The following is a 17975-nucleotide window of genomic DNA, read 5'->3' as shown; positions in this document are numbered from 1 at the left end:
TCTGGTTCACATTAAATAAATGGCTACGAGTATTTTCTACTGAAGGTGAAATGTCAGCAAGGTGTTTCTTAGACAGCCCTTGGGATCAAAGGGATGATTTGGAGCCACTCAGCTTGCGCGAGTTCTGTGGTAGCTTGAGTGGTTTGAAAGGGTGAGTTGTGGGTATTTGAGAGGTGGTCTACTTCTGCTGTTCTTGCACAGGGCCTCTGTACTCCTAATGCAAGGTCCTTAATATGATCCCAAACATTCAGCTGCAGTCAGCCTCTAATGAAGCCATGTCTTGTGAATCATTTAGCATGGTAAATATTTGATCCACAAAGGTTAGGTGAAAGACTGCTGGGTTACCAATGTTCAAACCACAAATTTCTCAGTGGAGAGAGTATTATCCAACTACTTAAGTTTATACATTTAATATTTGACAGAATTACTTTGCATCATTTGGTATGAAAGAAAAATTGATAGGCTGCTGCTGTTTGATTTTCACTGCTGTTACACTGCATCAGCATACAAGGAGGATTAATAAACACAGGAAATCAGCTACTGTTTCTGTTCCATTCCTAATTTTGTATATCCAGACATTCCAGACACATCTAATAAATGTAAAAACTGGAGGAATTTAAAACACTAGCAGAAAATAATATGCATCTACGTCCTGACGGTGTTGTTGAAAAGGGCATAGGAGCATGTCATTTTCTGCTATTGCTTTGATACTCCATATTACCTATTAATGCCATATCTGCAACTTTATTTTCACAATAATGGTAAGTAGGCTTCAAAGATTAAGACCATAGACTTAGAAGCAGACTTAGGCCATTTGGCCCATCAAGTCTGCTCTGCCATTTCATCATGCCTTATCACTTTTCCTCTCAGCTCCAATCCCCTACCTTCCCCACCACCCCTCACCCCGTATCCATGCCCTGACCAATCAAGAATCTATCAACCTCTGCCTTAAATGTACATGAAGACTTGGCTTCCACAGCTGCCTGTGGCAAAGAATTCCACAGATTCACCACTCTGGCTGAAGAAAATCCTCCTCATCTCTATTTTAAAAAGACACCCTCCTATTCTGAGGCTGTGTCCTCTGTTTAACTATTCTCTTAAGTCTTTATAATATCCAAGAGCTATACAAGTCTTTTTTTCCCCCTTCTTTTTAACATGGATTCTGGAAATGAAGTAGTAAGATTCTTTTTAGCCTCTGTACCTTATTTCATTATTCAGTTTAGCTCATTCATTATTGAACTCTTAGCTTTGCTTCAGGTTGTTTTAGATTCTTGTTAACAAAAGTTAGAGGTTTATCCAAAGGCCTGTCCCTAATTTTTTGACCTTCTCCCAATTAGTCCTAGAATTGCCAACTAACAAATATAGTTTCTTCTAGCTTCCTCTTGGTTCCCTTTTAATATCCTGATTTTCTATTTTTCAAATCATCTCTTAATAAAAGTTCCATGAAGTATAGCTTTGTGTGTATTCAAGCCTAGGATTAAGTTTTGATCATTTTTTTAAAAGCGTGTAAGTTCTTATTTCTTAATATTTAGAATGTAGTGGTTAGGTAGGCTGCCTCCAGTGCAATAGAGGCGAAGGAAGTTGGAGAATTGTCATGTCTTTAGTCGAATATGAACACCCTGAAAAATGCAGTCATATGCATACATACGTGTGTGTGTGTTTTATTTGTGAAGAGCCTTTTTAAAATTACAAATAAATGCGTTCTTTAATAACTCCACAGTAGAGAATTGCAATTGGCAGTAACCTTTTGTCTTGTTGCCTAATTAGTGCAAAATTGGAATAATCTCATACAACCATTAATGCCAAATGATGGATCTTACTTCAGTACATTAAATGTTGAATTAATTTCACTTGTGTATAATAATCTGATCAATATGCTTTCCTTTTAAGCTATTGGTTGAATGGCAGTACACTAAAGAAGTAAAAGCTGATGATGAGCAGAGCCAAGCACTTATCTGAACCCCCATGTGGCTTATGGCCACTCTTTTACAGGACCTGCTCATGCTGCACGAGTCCTGTAAAACAGTGGCCATCTTGATGATGGTTTTAGCTTCACTTCAAATGGTTACCTTTACTCCCAAACTGTATTGAGTAAAAATAGACTAATTTTTTAGAAAACGTGCAATTTGGAAATATAAAGCTTTCATGGAAATATTAATCACATTGTGGAATGTGCAGACTTAAAGAAAAATAACTAAGTGGACTGCAGATGCAGTGACAGTGCTAGCAGGCCCACTGCTTCACTTCCCAAGGAACCTGGACTCAACCCTGATCTTCTATGGAGTTTGCACATTCTCCCTGTGGCCACATGAGCTTCCTCTAGGTGTTCTAGTTTCCCCCCTACATCCTAAAGATATTGGTTGGTAGTTCAATTGGCTTTGTAAATTGTGACTAGTGTGTAGGTGAGTAATAAAATCTCTGGGGTTGTTGATACGAATGTTGCAGACTTAAAAAAAGAAAGATGACAAAGGTTGGTGTGGATGATGGGTCGGTTTCTGTGCTGCTTGAATCTGTGATAACTGAGTATTTTGATTATGGAATTTAGTATATTAGAATGATATAGCATGGCTTTCTTACAGTGAAGCCCATTTGGCTTTGTATTGTACATTACAATCTAGTGCATAGTAGTGATATTTAGTAATTTTCCAGTAATGTAGCATACTTTCAGTCCTCCTGTCAAAACAAAAAGGAAATGTTTACTCTGTTTTGCAACTTTGCTGATCCTTTTCCTTTTTTATTCTCTCAGGAATAGGTTGTCCAGTTCCTCGTGTTCCAGCTGAGGCCAGCCCCTTAGCGGACCATGTGTCAGCTACTCGCATTCTTTGTGGTGCTTTGGTTTTTCCTACAATTGCTACGATAGTTGGTAAATTAATGTTCAGCAGTGTCAACTCAAATTTGCAAAGGACAATTTTGGTGAGCAGTATTAAACAGTTTAAGCTTGTTTTGAAGCATATTCTCACATTAAATTGTTAGCATAAGTTTTAAACCATATATGTCGTTATCTGCTCAAAACCCTTGCAGATATTTTTACTGATGGAGTGACTTCAGTTGTTAACATGAACATTATCAGAAAAAGGATATATGTATGTTTCTAAACATACAACTATCTATAGTTGGGTTGGTGGCCAGCTCAGGGTCAGAAAACTGGATGCATTTTCTCTTTGGAGGTGTGTCTGGAATATATGGATTGATGGTTCAGGGCTATTCTAAGAAAGTTCAGCTCTGGAAAAGAAGCGAACTTCCTCGATGAGCCATTAAATTTAGGCCATATCTGTCTTCACAGGTGGATGTAGATGACAACAAAGTGTTTTAGTTGAAGGAAAGCAAAATGCTCCTTCTAGTATCCTGATCTACATTTATCTCTATATAAAGCAGAGTACTTGATTATCTTGTTGCTTTTCTTTGGATTCTACAACATGCAAATTTGCAGCTTCATTTATCTGCATTGTGATTAATTTTTACATCCACTGCATGACCATTAAAACACTTCGGAACATCCTGAGATCATATATTCATAGGCCACTTGAAAATTAATGCTTCCTTTTTGATTGATGTGATGTTTCCTTTTTGATTAATGTGAAATTCGTATCTAACATTTTTGTCAGTCAGATGGGTGCACGAAATTACTTGGAGGCAATATGAATGTTCTCCGGTGACCGAAGGAAAGCCAGTGAGGTCAAATAGTCCAAAATGTAAATTCAGTTGACCCCAAATCCAATATTTAGTGTAGCAGTAATGGTTGAAGCGCAAATTAATTTGTTTAGATCCAAGTAAATAGTTTTATGGCCCCAGTTTTATTTCCTGGCTGTACATAATTTTGTATCATCGTCCAATCCAGGATGGCATATACTTTATTACTACCCAGAATAAAGTCCTGATCAATTGTATTATAAATTTTATTTTTATAATTTTAAAATGTTCTCAATTCAATGTTGATGCATATGGAAAGAGGTAGAGATTTTTATGGGCTATGTATATTCAGTTAAATACACATAGCACATCTATCAAAAAGGATACACCAATTTTCAAGTTGCGTCAACAAGATTATGAACATTTAAACATTAGAGTTAAAGCTCTCCATCAGCTGGGGTCAACCTCAGATGTTGTGAACCAGCTGTCTATGTGATATGCAAGCCAGCTCAGTACGATATGGAGAGCAAGCTATTGCCCATGTAGTAAGCCCCCCCTCCCTCCAATCAGCTAAAGAATCCAAAGGAACAACAGAAACTGATACAGTTTGACACCGCTGGCATCACAAGAGTTGGCATTCTGCATTGAACCCAGTGCAGGGCTGCCTTAGGAACTCCAGCTCCAAATTTTTCTGGGGGTTTACTTTCACAGCCTTCCCCTTGACTGGGTATAGTAGCATGATGGGAGCTTTGAGATCAAGAGTTTTCCTGCTTCAAGATGAGTTGCCAACCAAAGCAACTGGTTTAAAGATGCCAGTAGCCCAGCTTTACCCCTCCTATCAGTAGAAAAAATTCTACCAGGGGCTGGACTTGGCTATTTTACATGCAGGCCATTGGGAGCATTTAATAGGTAGTAGAAGTTTGTCCCCATTACCACCTCTGGCTATAACAACCTTAAACATTAGAGTTACTACCTTCCTTTACGAAGAAATAAGAGAGGATGACATCATACAATATCATTATATGGTAACTAAATTGCTATTTAATCATTATGGATCTACAGTGAGAACAGGATGCTAATCTACTGTGCATGATTCTTATTTACAACCCTGACTTAAAAGTAGAGTAAGGTTGAAGGTTTAATGTGGATTTATTTGCTAATATTTGCAGACCTTTTAAAGAAGAATCCAGCTTGTGAAATAAATTGTGTAGTAGAAAATTAGAATGAAAAGGGTCTTGGGCAGTTAAAGCCAAAATTACTTGTAAATGTGCAAGGTTTTATCCTTGTGAGACCTTTGACATCTACTGTAGTGTGTTCTAGATGTCTTGCTATTTGCACTAATCATGAATATCATAGAAAAATGAACTTTATGTGATAGTTTTCAGATTAAGCCTAGCCGAGCATCCAGGTAAGATGACCAGTATAAATGAAAGGAATGCAGATATATTGTACGGATTAAATAAGGTATGTCCATATTAATTTTAATAGGTTAAGGAGTATAGATTATACATTGAATAAATGGCTCTTCCTTGGGAGAGAAGCCATTTATTCATGGTATGGAATAAATGGCTTCATTTTGCACAGGAAGAGATTTAACAACTCCAGAAATGTATTTCAAAGTGATTATGGATTATATTTTCTCTTATAATCTTTTGAATGAATTGACGGAGCATTTATTGATTTAAAAATTATGAACAAGTATCTTGTTTCAAATAGAATTAAGATTTATATTGAGTATATACCTATATTCTGATGCTTGATGTCCTGATTGGCACCAGAGATTCTACCTTTGGATTGAACCAGGATAACAATGAACACCTTGACTTGAAATGTTAACATTAATACTTCCAAGTTCATGTTTCCTTACACCATAGGAGGAATCCATCTGGATAAGAAACCTGTGCCATTCTTGGAATATCACATTTCCCCCATTATTTTGCTGAATTTTCTCCCCAATTAACTTCCCACTTCCTGCACTGGGGCTAATTTAAATTAAGCATTTAAGCTAACCACCTAGCACATCTTTGGTATGTAGGACTTTGGAGCATCTGAGGGAGACCTATGTGTTGACAGGGATAACGTGTAAATTTAAGCAGCATTGAAAGCTAGAAGTGAACACATGTTGCTGGAACTGAGACAACTGCATTACCTTTAGTGCCACCATGCTACTCACTCAGCGTTCTCATCAGTTAATTAGGGAGGAGGGTTCAAAGATATGTTGCTCCTAAAAGTTTGTGTGTGATCTTGTTTGGAGATTAAATAGATCTCAGTGTTCTATAGACTTGAACTTTTTTTATGTATGGGTTGAACTTAGTCAAGTTCAGCTTCAGCCTTCACAGGCACAAATGTAACTGATGCATTATAATATCCCAGATTGGTGCAGAGGGGTAGAGTATTCAAAATGATGATCTGCTGGTGGCAGTCTATTGAAAGTAAGAAATGTTAGGTCAGGAAATATTTGACTTGAACATGAGTGTCTATAAGAATTGAGGTGAAGGAGGAAGTCTGTTCTCTAATGTTTGCGTGCTTCCCTTTTGATTAGCATAAAACCCCAGAAAAATTAAAAACCTGCATTTGCATTTTATAAATGGTGTTCTGACTCACCAAGAATACAAACAGCAAATTAACTGAATATTTATTGGCAAACACCAAATTAACTGAATATTTATTGGCTAACACCAAACCCACAGTTCTACCTATAGAAAAGATCATCTTGTTCAGATTCTTATATCAAATTACGGACTTGCTAATATGTGGTTTTTTTAAATTAGGGATTTGGAACTACGTGTTCCTTAACTTATTCTGATCGTTTTGTTGCATGCAGAACTTTAAACTATCATCTAAAGACTGAAAAGTCAGAAGGAACATGCTCCTCTTGCTTTTGCAGATTACTAACTAAATTATAAAGCATCAGAAATAGAGAGAGCTTATTTGGAACATGATAATACTTTGACTATTCTTGTCTGTTCATTTAACAGGGTGGTATTGCCTTTGTAGCTATCAAAGGGGCTTTTAAAGTGTACTTCAAGCAGCAACAGTATTTGCGTCAGGCCCACCGCAAGATATTAAATTTTCCAGAAGAGGAAGCATGAGATGTCTGACTGAAGTATGATTAACGTGCTATCATTCTTACCTAGCAGTTGAGCATTATCAGTTCCATTCTTTTGTTTTATGATATTGTGGGTATGCTGCTGGTGCAGACTAATTACACATTTTTAGGAGCAAAATAAAGCACTTTCATTTGGTTAAAACTGGCAGCAAGTGCTATCAGTGATCATTGAAACCGAGAATGCATTAGCGGCATAAATATTTAATTAGTATTGTATCTAGAATAACCTTTTTGGCCAAGCAGCAAATGTTAGTTTTCAGACCCTTGCATTTTAACTTTTGCTGACTGTACAGTTTATTTTCAAAAATTGTAAGATGTCTATTGTATTCATTCTGCTTTATTTCCTTTAAATAAACCATAGCTGTACATTCTTTGCAATCTTTCCTTTATTAAAACCCAGCTAAATAATGTTTCTCTTATATAGTAATTACGCTACATCTACATACACCAAGATAAGTACATTATTTAATGGCATTTTCGTGGTTGACAAATAATTTATTCAATTTTGTACCAGCTGAGGACAATTTTTAAGGTAGTCTCTGGTTCTAAACATGATCTCCTGGACATTTTGTATTGTTACTTTTGAATCTTTGTTGAAAATGTTTTCCTTTGTTTTCCTTTGCATATTATTGATGAAACAAGTTAAATTGGGTTCTGTTTGCTCCAAACCTTTCCCCCCATTTCAACAGCTACCACCAACAATATGCTGCATTTTGCAACATTTTCTTTTACTGTCTTCAATTGTGGCAAAACAGTAAAATCTGTTTGTAAGCTTACCGTAACAGTGAAGTTGTTTGAACATGTATTGATTGTACAGTATTCCCTATTAATCTGTAGATTTCATTGGCCAAAACATATGATAAATAAACCATTTATAATAAAAATGTTTTCTTTTCCATGATAATGTACAGTTTTATGGATAATATTTTTGTCATAATATAAATTTTCTTTAGGGTTTTAACATCATTATGATTCATAGTTGAGGACTAGACGGGAACAGCCGTTAAAGTATAATAATACAGCATAGAAATTGTTCATTTCAGTCTGTGTGCATCTGTTTTACATAAACAACTGAACCCAAGTCAATTCTACCTCCCCCCCCCCCCCCCACCACTCATCTTTGGAAATTGTTAAAATGTTGAGAGTTGTTGAAAGGTAATTGAACTGAAGACTTCACTCTATTTCTCTCTCTACTGCTGCCTCCAGACCTGCTGAATATTTCCAATATTTTTATATAGGAATTGGGAAAAGGTAAAGAATAAGAAATTTTAAGATGGGGAGATATAATAAATAAGAAGAGTTCAGGAATAAATAATTGTAATACAGTAAAGGTTCTCTAAAGCTGATGTTCAAATAAGGAGACAACAGTTAAGGATGGTGGATACAAAATCAGATTTAAACTTGTGCAAGACAGAACAAAGCAATTCCCAAGTGCTGAGGCACTAAAAATGATTAGCTCAGGGATAGAGGAATGGGATTTAGTATAAGACAAATTGATAGTGTCAAGTTCTTTATAAGGTGAAATTATTTAACATCGTCTATGCTATGATGAGTTTGGGATAATGAAGGAGATAAAGAGAAGCAGCTAAAGAAAGAGGTGAAATCCAGTAGCAATTAGTAATCAAATTTAGGTTTTAAAATCCAGAAGAATTGTGTCTTTAAAAAGAAGTCCATGCAACTTGTGGAGGAGAAGGGCACAAGTCCAACAGTGGCTGTGTTACAAGAAACAGACTTGTATTTTGGGGATTAAAGCTAGTAATTAATCCAAAACATTGGAATCATTTAAGAGAAAATTCACAAATATGCTGTTAATGCACATTCATCGTCTAAGATGGTCTTCCCCTATATTTGAGTGTAAAAGTGATTCCTTTTTTTTGTGCCTAATATATTACTAAGAGATTGTTGTGTTCAACAGCCAGTTAGTGTATTATTGCCTGTATAGTGTCAATTACTAGTTGCAAATTTTAATTTCGTTTCTTGATGTAGAGCTATTTGATGTAATAAAGTATTGTATTGAACGGCTTTATTTGTCCCTGTTTATGAAATAGTAATTTGACAATATATAAACGATTTGACCTCACAGAAGTACTTCACATCAGTTCCCTTTAAGATAAAAGGTACCTTAATCTTGATGTAAATTATTGCTCCACCTTTCATAACTGCTAATTTATCATTTCTTTTCTCATTACAAATAGATGCTCATTTTGCTGGTGGGGGGATGGTTGTTGCTTTGCTGCTACTTATGTGTGGGAGGGAAGAGTTGGGGGGACTTCTGGGGTTCTAACATTTAACTGTCATTTATTCTTTGGGGCACTCCTCTGTTCTCTTGGATATCTGCAAAGAGAAAGAATTTCGGGATGTATATTGTATACATTTCTCTGACATTAAATGTACCTTTGAAACGTTTGAAGTCATAGAAATGTATTACTTAAATGCAAGCCATTAGATCCCTTGGTCAAAAAAAGAACTTCCCAATCAGAGACTAACTTGTGGCAGTGGGTCTGCAGCCCTGCAGGCTGTTGATTTTTGACTAACAGGAATTCTTGGCCTGTTCTTGGCCACTCTTCTTTCTCCCCTGATCCTTCTGCCAATTACTTTATATCTTTGCTCCCCTGCTAAGGGAAAAGTCTTTTCCAATAGTGTTGGGCCTTCAAAATTTTATATAAGATTCTTCTGTTCCAAAGAAAACAGGTCTATATCCACTATTTCCTCAAAGCTACATACAGCTGTGGGAATTTAATGCAGCTTCACTAATGCAGTCACACCTTTTCACTTAAACAGTTCCGTATGTATAGTAAGTGAGCTGTGTGTATACGGTTGAAGTATAATATCCTTACCCTTGTATTCTTTTGCTTGGCTGATAGAGTAAAGCATCCTGTAAAACATCCTTAACATCTACTTGGCTTTTCTTTTTAAAGATTTTTTGTTCTTCCCTAGTAATAAATATTGTATATTTTCCTGCTGCCTTGTGCCTTCTTGCATTATCTTGTACTCAATTGCATTGAATTCCAAATGTTGGATTTAATACTGAACTGTCTGGATCATCTATACCTTCTTATTGTGTAAAGCTTTCCTCCACTGCCAATGATACAGCAAATTATTATAAAATCTTCAAACTTGTTTAGTTTGTCCTCTCTCTTTAGGCCCAAGTGAAAGACTGAATACGGGACCTCATGAGTCCGTAATGATAAAACCCTTCTGGTCATCAAAACACCTATCAATCATTACTCTTTGCTCCCTGTTATAAAGCCAATTTGCCACTTTTCTTTCAACCCTGGTTACATCTGAGTTCATGATCAACTACATGTGGAAGTTCAGGATAAATTTATTATCAAAGTGCATATATATGTCACCATATACAACCCTGGATTCATTGAATTTTCTTGTGGGCATACTCAATAAATCCATAAAAGAATCATTGAAAGACCACATCAACTTGGATGATCAACCAGTGTGCAAAAGGCAACAAACTGTAAAAATATAAAAAGAAAAGTAATAAATATAAATAAGCAATTAATATTGAGAATGTGAGCTGAACAGTCCTTGAAAGTGAGACCTTAGGTTGTGGGAGTATTTCAGTGATGGGGCAAGTGAAGTTATCTCCTTTGGTTCAAGATACTGATGGTTGAGGGGTAATAACTGTTCTTGAACCTGGTGGTGTGAGTCCTGAGGCTTTCATACCACTTCCCTGGTGGCAGAAGTAAGAAGAGAGCATGTCTTGGGTGGTGGGGGTTGTTGTGTAAAGCTACTAGAAAAAAGTACTAGTAGACACAAAGCAGCTTCTTTATTCGACAAAACAAGGTATAGCAGGTATCAAATGCAGACTCTTTTGGTCAAAAGGTCCGCTGGCCCAACGTGGGTTTTATAACCATATAACAATTACAGCACAGAAACAGGCCATCTCGGCCCTTCTAGTCCATGCCAACGCTTGCACTCACCTAGTCCCACTGGCCTGCAACCCTCCATTCCTTTCCTGTCCATATACCTATCCAATTTTACTTTAAATGACACTTTGGTATTTTATGTGCAAAACATTAAAGAACAATTCCATATTTACTAAGTATGGACAATGCTTTCTTTGAAACTACACAGAAACTTCACACCTTCTGATTTGCAAACACACCACAGACTTCCAAATGAATTTTAATCAGTATTGTCAGGTCTGGGATTCACAGCTTTCAGGAACCCATTGTTCAGAGCTGCATTCCAAGTTGAATCCACAATACATATTCAGATGTGAAGGCTAGTAGCCAAAGTCATTTGCTAAATGTAAATGTGCTAAACCCAAAAGTTATTCTAGCAGGTCACTGATAATGGATGCTGCTTTTCTGTGACAATGCTTCATGTAGATATAATCAATGGTGGGAAGGGCTTTACCCATGATGGACTGGACCATATCCACTACTTTTTGTAGGATTTTCCATTCAAGGCATTGGTGTTTCCATACCAGGTTGCGATGCAGCCAGTCTCCACCACACATCAGAGAAGTTTATCAAAGTTTTGGATGTCATGCTGAATCTTTGCAAACTCCTGAGGAAGTAGAGGCACTGCCATGATTGCTGACCCTCATCGCCTCTGATCCACTGATCAGGACAGGCTCATGGAGCTGATTATTGACTTCATCCTCCTGAAGTCAATAATCAGCTCCTTGGTCTTGCTGACATTGAGTAAGAAGTTGTTGCTGTGGCCCCATTCATCCAGATTCTAAATCAACCTCAACCATCACTCTCTTGAACCAAAGGGAATAACTTCACTTGCCCCATCATTGAAACATTCCCACAACCTATGGACTCACTTTGAAGGACTAGTTCACAATATTAATTGCTTATTTATTTATTATTACTTATTTCTTTTTATATTTTCACAGTTGCCATTTGCACACTGGTTGATTCACCAGCACCTTTGATCGGCTCATGCCAGTGGTGTCCTCAGCAAACTTGAATATGGTACTGAAGCTATGCTTAGCCTCACAGTCATAAGTGTAAAGTAAGGAGAGCAGGGGGCTAAGTTCTCATCTTGTGGTTCACCTGTGCTGCTGGAAATCCTGGAGGAGACGTTGCTAATCCAAACGGATGGGGACCTGCACTTGCTAAAAATCGATGTAGATGACATAAAACTTACTATCCACGATGATCCTCTTTATTAACTCCTAAAACATCAATGATTAGTTAGTCTTGACTTTCTATTTATTGTGTCCATGCTAACCCTGGTTCAAATGTAAAGCAATAATACACTGTTAATAGCAAGACTCAAAATAGCATTGATGAGTAAAATGATCTTGGGGTCCAAGTTCACTCCAGTTGATGGGTGGTAAAGAAAGGCATAATGCATGCTAATTTTAATACAGTAGTTGAGTTCAAGATACAAGAAGTTACGTTGCATTTTTATGAAACTAGTAAGGCTGAATCTGAAGTTTGACATTCAGCTCTGGTTGTCCCATTATAGGAAGTACTTGGAGGCTTTGGAGAAATTGCAGAAGAGTTTTACCAAGGTGCTGCTGGGATTAGAGGGTGTATGCTATATGCAGAATTTGAACAAACTTGGGTTGTTTGCTCCAGAATGGCAGAGGCTGGGGGAGTGAGCTGATAGAGGTTTATAAGACCATGAGCGACGTGGATAGACAGCCAGTATCTTTTTCACAGGTTTGAAATGCTTTGTACCAAAGAGTACGCTTTTACAGTAACGGGATAAGTTTGTTTATACAGAATGTGGTGGGAGCCTAGCATGCACTGTGTGGGGTGATGGTGGAGGCAAACCCTTTAGGGACTCTTTGATAGGCACATGAATGTGCATGAAGTGGAAGGATATGGACATGTGTAGCCAGAAGGGAATAGTTTAGTGGATACTTCATTACCAATTTCATTAGCTTGGCACAATATTGGCCTGTTCCTGTGCAGTACTATTCTATGTTAATATGTGCCTTTTTAAATGAAGGTTTAGACTGTCCTTTGGAATCAATTTCAAATATTTGTTATTACCAGTTTAACTAGCTGGCCTATAACTACTTGCTTGGTTCATCCTTTTTTTACTTTTTAAACAACATAAGGTAGCTGTCCTCCAGTCTTCTGGGACCGTCCTATAAGAGTTGATCAGAACCTCTATGACAGTCTTCTGTATGTGTTGTCCTGGTGATGTATCCATTTTTCAAGATGCTAGAGCTATTAATGTATTTTAATTCAATATTTCACACATGTGCATCTTAACTATGGTATCCACCTCTCCTGAAGGCAGTTGTAAAATATTCATAAGGAGTCTTAAAACATTCATAATGTTCAAAATTTACTTAATGCAGACAGTCTGTACTGTATCTGTTGTTTACTTTGTAATTCGAGAGTACACCCTGCAATACAAACTATTTTTATGCAAAATATTTGACATTGTAAATGGAGACCTTGGTCAAGGAAGCCTTAAAAAGTCTTTGCAAATCACTGGTGTATTATGCCCAGATTTGGGCTTCAGGATTTAGGAGAGAGGTTAGCATAAGGAAACAGGAACAGGAGTAGACTATTCAAGCTTACCCTGTCATTCAATTATGACTGATTTCCCCCAGGCCTCTTGTTCTGTGCCAGTTCCTCAAAGTCCTCATTCCTAAGCATTCAACAAAGAATTTCTTGTAGTAAATTTAAAGAGCAAACATGAGGAAATCTGCAGATGCTGGAAATTCAAACACACACAAAATTCTGGTGGAACACAGCAGGCCAGGCAGCATCTATAAGGAGAAGCACTGTCGACTGTCTTTCCCTTCAGTTAGTCCTGACGAAGGGTCTCGGCCCGAAACGTTGACAGTGTTTCTCCTTATAGATGCTGCCTGGCCTGCTGTGTTCCACCAACATTTTGCGTATCTTTTGTAGTGATGTTATCGACCTAGCACAGGGGTGTCAAACTCATTTTAGGTCATGGGCCGGATTGGGCAAAATGCAGCTTCATGCGGGCCAGATCAGTCGGGCGCGTGTGAACGCAGCTTTCATTGCCTCCGTTTTTTCAGCCTGTTCTCATGTGTCTCAGTCTCTGCTTTAACTACAAAGTGTTTCACTTCACAAATTCCGTTTCTTATGAAGAAGACTGCTGAGCAAGCATTTTTTTTATGATTGGTATTAACTTACAATCATAGGCTTCATATCGCCGGGCCATTAATAATTAAAATAATAGATCTATCTAAAATGATCTCGCGGGCCGGATATAATTGTACACCGGGCCGGATATGGCCTGCGGGCCTTGAGTTTGACACCTATGACCTAGCAGAACTAATCATGTATGAAATCTTACAAGAGCAAAACAGGAATGAAAGAGCCAAGGATTTAGCAGTTAGTTGATATTTTATAAAGTGCTAAATAAATACATCAAGCACACATGATTATAGCGAAGCAAAACAATCTTAAAACAAGCAAAAAAAAAACAAAATATTTTAAATTATTGTACCTTTATTTGTTTTGGGTTTGATTTTCCAAGCTGTAATTATGGCATTGTATGTATTTACACCCTACTTCCATTTTGTATGACAAATTCTAACAGTTAAGGTTATCCAGTTCTCATGCAGGCTGTCACTGGCTTTACTGAGTCATCACTGTTGGTTGGAGTTTGGTCAGAATCAGAATCAGTTTTAATATCACTGGCATATGTTGTGAAATGTTGTTTAGCGCAGCAGTACACTGCAATACATAATAATAACAAGTTACACTAAGAAGCATATATAGAAGAATAAACTAAAGATGCAGTGTAAAAAGGGAGCGAAAAAGTGAGGTACTAAGAGCATAACCTGTAAGAGGAGAATTAGGCCATTTCATCATGGCTAGTCTGTTTTTCCTCTCCGCCCCAATCTCCTGCCTTCTCCTTGTATCCCTTTACGCCCTGACCATTCAAGAATCTATCAACTTCTGTCTTAAATTTACATAAAGACTAGTTCCATAGACTCACTACTCTGGCTAAAGAAACTCCTCCTCATCTCTGTTCTAAAAGAATGCACCTCTACTTTCAGTTATATAAAGAGTAAAAGGGAGGAAAGTTGATATTGGAAGACTGGAAAATGAGGCTGGTGAGGTAGTAATGAGGGACAAAAAAAATGGCAGATGAACTTAATGGGTATTTTGCATCTGTCTTCACTATGAAAGACACTAGCAGTGTGCCAGAGGTCCGTGAGTGCCAGGGAGCAAGAGTGAGTGCCATTGCTATTACAAAGGAAAAAGTGACAGGCAAACCCAAAGGTCTTAAGGTGGATAAGTCACTGGGACCAGATGGACCACATCCCAGAGTCTTGAGAGAGGTTGCTGAAGAGATAATGGATGCATTGGTCATGACCTTTCAAGAATCACTTGATTCTGGCATGGTCCTGGAGGAATGGAAGATTGCAAATGTCAGTCCACTCTTTAGAAAGGGAGGAAAGGAAATTATACACCAGCTAGCCTAAGCTCAGTAGTTGGGAAAGTGTTGGAGTCTATTATTAAGGATGAGGTTACGAGGTACTTGGAGACTAATGATAAAATAAGTCAAAGTCTGTATGGTTTCTGTAATGGGAAATCTTGCCTGACAAGTCTATTAGAATTCTTCAAGGAAGTAACAGGTAGGGTGGACAAAGGAGAGGCAGTGGATGTCATTTTCTTGGATTTTCAGAAAGCGTTTGATAAGGTGTCACACGTGAGGCTGCTTAATAAGATAAAATCCTATGGTTTTACAGGAAAGATACTGGCATGGATAGAGGAATGGCTGACAGGCAGGAGGCCACGAGTGGAATAAAAGGGGCCTTTTCTGGTTGACTTAGTGACTAGTGGTGTTCCTCAGGGGTCAGTATTGGGACCTCTAGTTTTCACATTGTTTGTCAATCATTTAGATAATGGAATTGATGGCTTTGTGGCAGTTTTCAGATGATACGAAGATAAGTGGAGAGGTAGGTTGGGCTGAGGAAGCAATGCGATTGCAAAAGGATAGAGACAAGTTGGAAGAATGGGAAAAAAGGTGGCAGTTGGAATACAGGGTTGGGAAATGTACGATAATGTATTTTGGTAAAGGGAACAATAGTGCGGACTGTTGTCTAAACGGGTAGAAGATTCAAACATCAGAGGTGCAGAGGGACTTAGAAGTCCTTGTGCAAGACTCCCAGAAGGTTAATTTACAGGTTCAGTCTATGGTAAAGAAGGCAAGTGCAATAATTGGCATTTATTTCAAGGGGAATAAAATATAAAGCAAGCACATAATGCTGAGCCTTTATAAGACACTAGTCAGGCCGCACTTGGAGTATTGTCAACAGTTTCAGAAAGGATGTGTTGTCATTGGAGAGGGTTCGGAGGAGGTTCACGAGGATGATTCCGGGAATGGAGGGTTAACATATGAGGAGCATTTGGCAGCTTTGGGCCTGTACTCATTGGAATTTAGAAGTACGAGGGGGGATCTCTTTGAAACTACCGAATGTTGAAAGGACTAGATAGGGTGGATGTGGAAAGAATGTTTCCTACGGTGGGGGTGTTCAGAACTAGAAGGCACAGCCTCAATATTGAGAGGTGACCCTTAGAACAGAGGTAAGAGGGAACTTTTTTAGCTAGAGTGTAGGGAGTCTGTGGAATGCTCTGTAACAGACTGCGGAGGAGGCCAAGTCTGTGCGAATACCTAAGGTGGAAGTTGATCATTTCCTGATTGGTCAGGGCATCAAAGGATGTGACAAGAAGGCAGGTGTATGGGGTTGAGTGTGATCCATGATCAACCATGATGGAATGGCGGAGCACCCTTGGCACTCCTATGCCTTATGGTCTATACTGAGGCTGTGTCCTCTGGTCTTAGACTCTCCCACCATAGGAATATCCTCTCCACATCCACTCTATCAAGGCCTTTCACCATTCAATAGGTTTCAATTAGGTCACCTTTCATTCTTCTGAATTCCAGTGAATACAGACCCAGTGCTACCAAATGGTCCTCTTGTGACAAGCCATTTGAACCCCCTTTTTGCTCCAATTTCAGCACATCCTTTCTAAGATAAGAGGCCCAAAACTGCTCGCGATACTCCAAGTGAGGCCTCACCAGTGCTTTATAAAGCCCCAACATTACATCCCTGCTTTTATATTTTAGTACTCTCGAAACATCACATTTCCCTTCCTCACCACAGACACAACCTGCAAATTAACCCTTAGGGATTCCTGCACAAAGACTCCCAAATTCCTTTGTGCCTCAGATTTTTGTATTTTCACTCCACTTAGAAAATAGTCAAACCTTTCATTTCTTCTACCAAAGTGCATGACCGTACACTTCCCGATACTGTATTCCAATTGCCACTTCTTTGTCCATTCTTTTACTCTGTCTAAATCCTTCTATACCCTCTCTAATTCCTCAAAATTACATGCCCCTTCACCTATCTTTGTATCATCTGCAAACTTTGTAATAAAGCTATAAATTCCATCATCCAAATCATTGACATTTAGTACAAAAAGTATGGGTCCCAACACAGACATCTGCAGAACAACACTAGTCAGCAGCAGCCAACCAGAAAAGGTTCCCTTTATTCCCACTATTTGACTCCTGCCAATCAACCACTGATATATCCATGTTAGAATCTTTCCCGTAATACTATGAGCTCGTAGCTTGTTAAGCAGCTTCATGTGTGGCATCTTGTCAAAGGCCGCTTGAAAATCCGAATACACAACATCAACTGAATCTGCTTTGTCTATCCTGCTTGTTATTGTTTCAAAGAATTCCATCAGATTGCTCAGGCAAGATTTTCCCTTGAGGAAACCATGCTGTCTATTTTATCACGTGCCTCCAAGTACCCTGAGACTTCATCCTTAATGATTGACTCCATTGTCTTCCCAGTCACTGAAGTCAGACTAAATGGCCTATAATTTCATTTTTTCTGCTTCTCTCCCTTCTTGAAGAGTGGTGCGATATTTGCAATTTTCCAGTCTTCTGGAACCATTCCAGGATCTAGTGATTCATGAAAGTTCATTACTAATGCCCCCACAATTTCTTCACTCACCTCTTTCAGAACTCTGGGGTATATACCATCTTTTCAAGGTGACTTTTCTACCTTCAGACTTCTCAGTTTCCCAAGCAACCTCTCTCTAGTAATAGTAACTTCACACACTTCATGACCCTTGACACCTGCAACTTCCACCATACTGTTAGTATTTCCACAGTGAAGACTGATGCAAAATACTTATTTAGTTCATCTGCAATTTCCTTGTCCCCCATTACTACCACTCCATCATTTTCCAGTGGTCCAATATCCACTCTCACCTCTCTTTTACACTTTCTATAT

The 17975-nt window shown here is 38.2% G+C and overlaps 1 protein-coding gene across 11 annotated transcripts in view; it reads left to right on the top strand.

The window, feature by feature from the left end:
• Positions 1-17975, top strand: part of marchf5 (membrane-associated ring finger (C3HC4) 5) — an 88804-nt gene that overhangs the window by 63486 nt on the left and 7343 nt on the right. For 8 of the 11 annotated variants that reach the window (XR_009507458.1, XR_009507460.1, XR_009507461.1 and 5 more), the window contains exons 5-6: positions 2747-2913; positions 6609-6736. Coding sequence is in view for 3 of the 11 variants with exons in the window: in XM_059947602.1 (XP_059803585.1) it covers positions 2747-2913; positions 6609-6722 (281 nt within the window). In the remaining 8 variants the exon portion in view is untranslated. Of the gene's footprint in view, positions 1-2746; positions 2914-5008; positions 8762-17975 lie in introns of those variants that run through there. The other 3 variants (XM_059947602.1, XM_059947605.1, XM_059947604.1) reach the window with 2 other exon arrangements.

This window comes from Hypanus sabinus, chromosome 22 (assembly GCF_030144855.1).
Source record: "Hypanus sabinus isolate sHypSab1 chromosome 22, sHypSab1.hap1, whole genome shotgun sequence".
NCBI lineage: Eukaryota > Metazoa > Chordata > Chondrichthyes > Myliobatiformes > Dasyatidae > Hypanus > Hypanus sabinus.
Note: the sequence above shows the minus strand (reverse complement) of the source record. Positions and strands in the feature narration are given on the sequence as shown.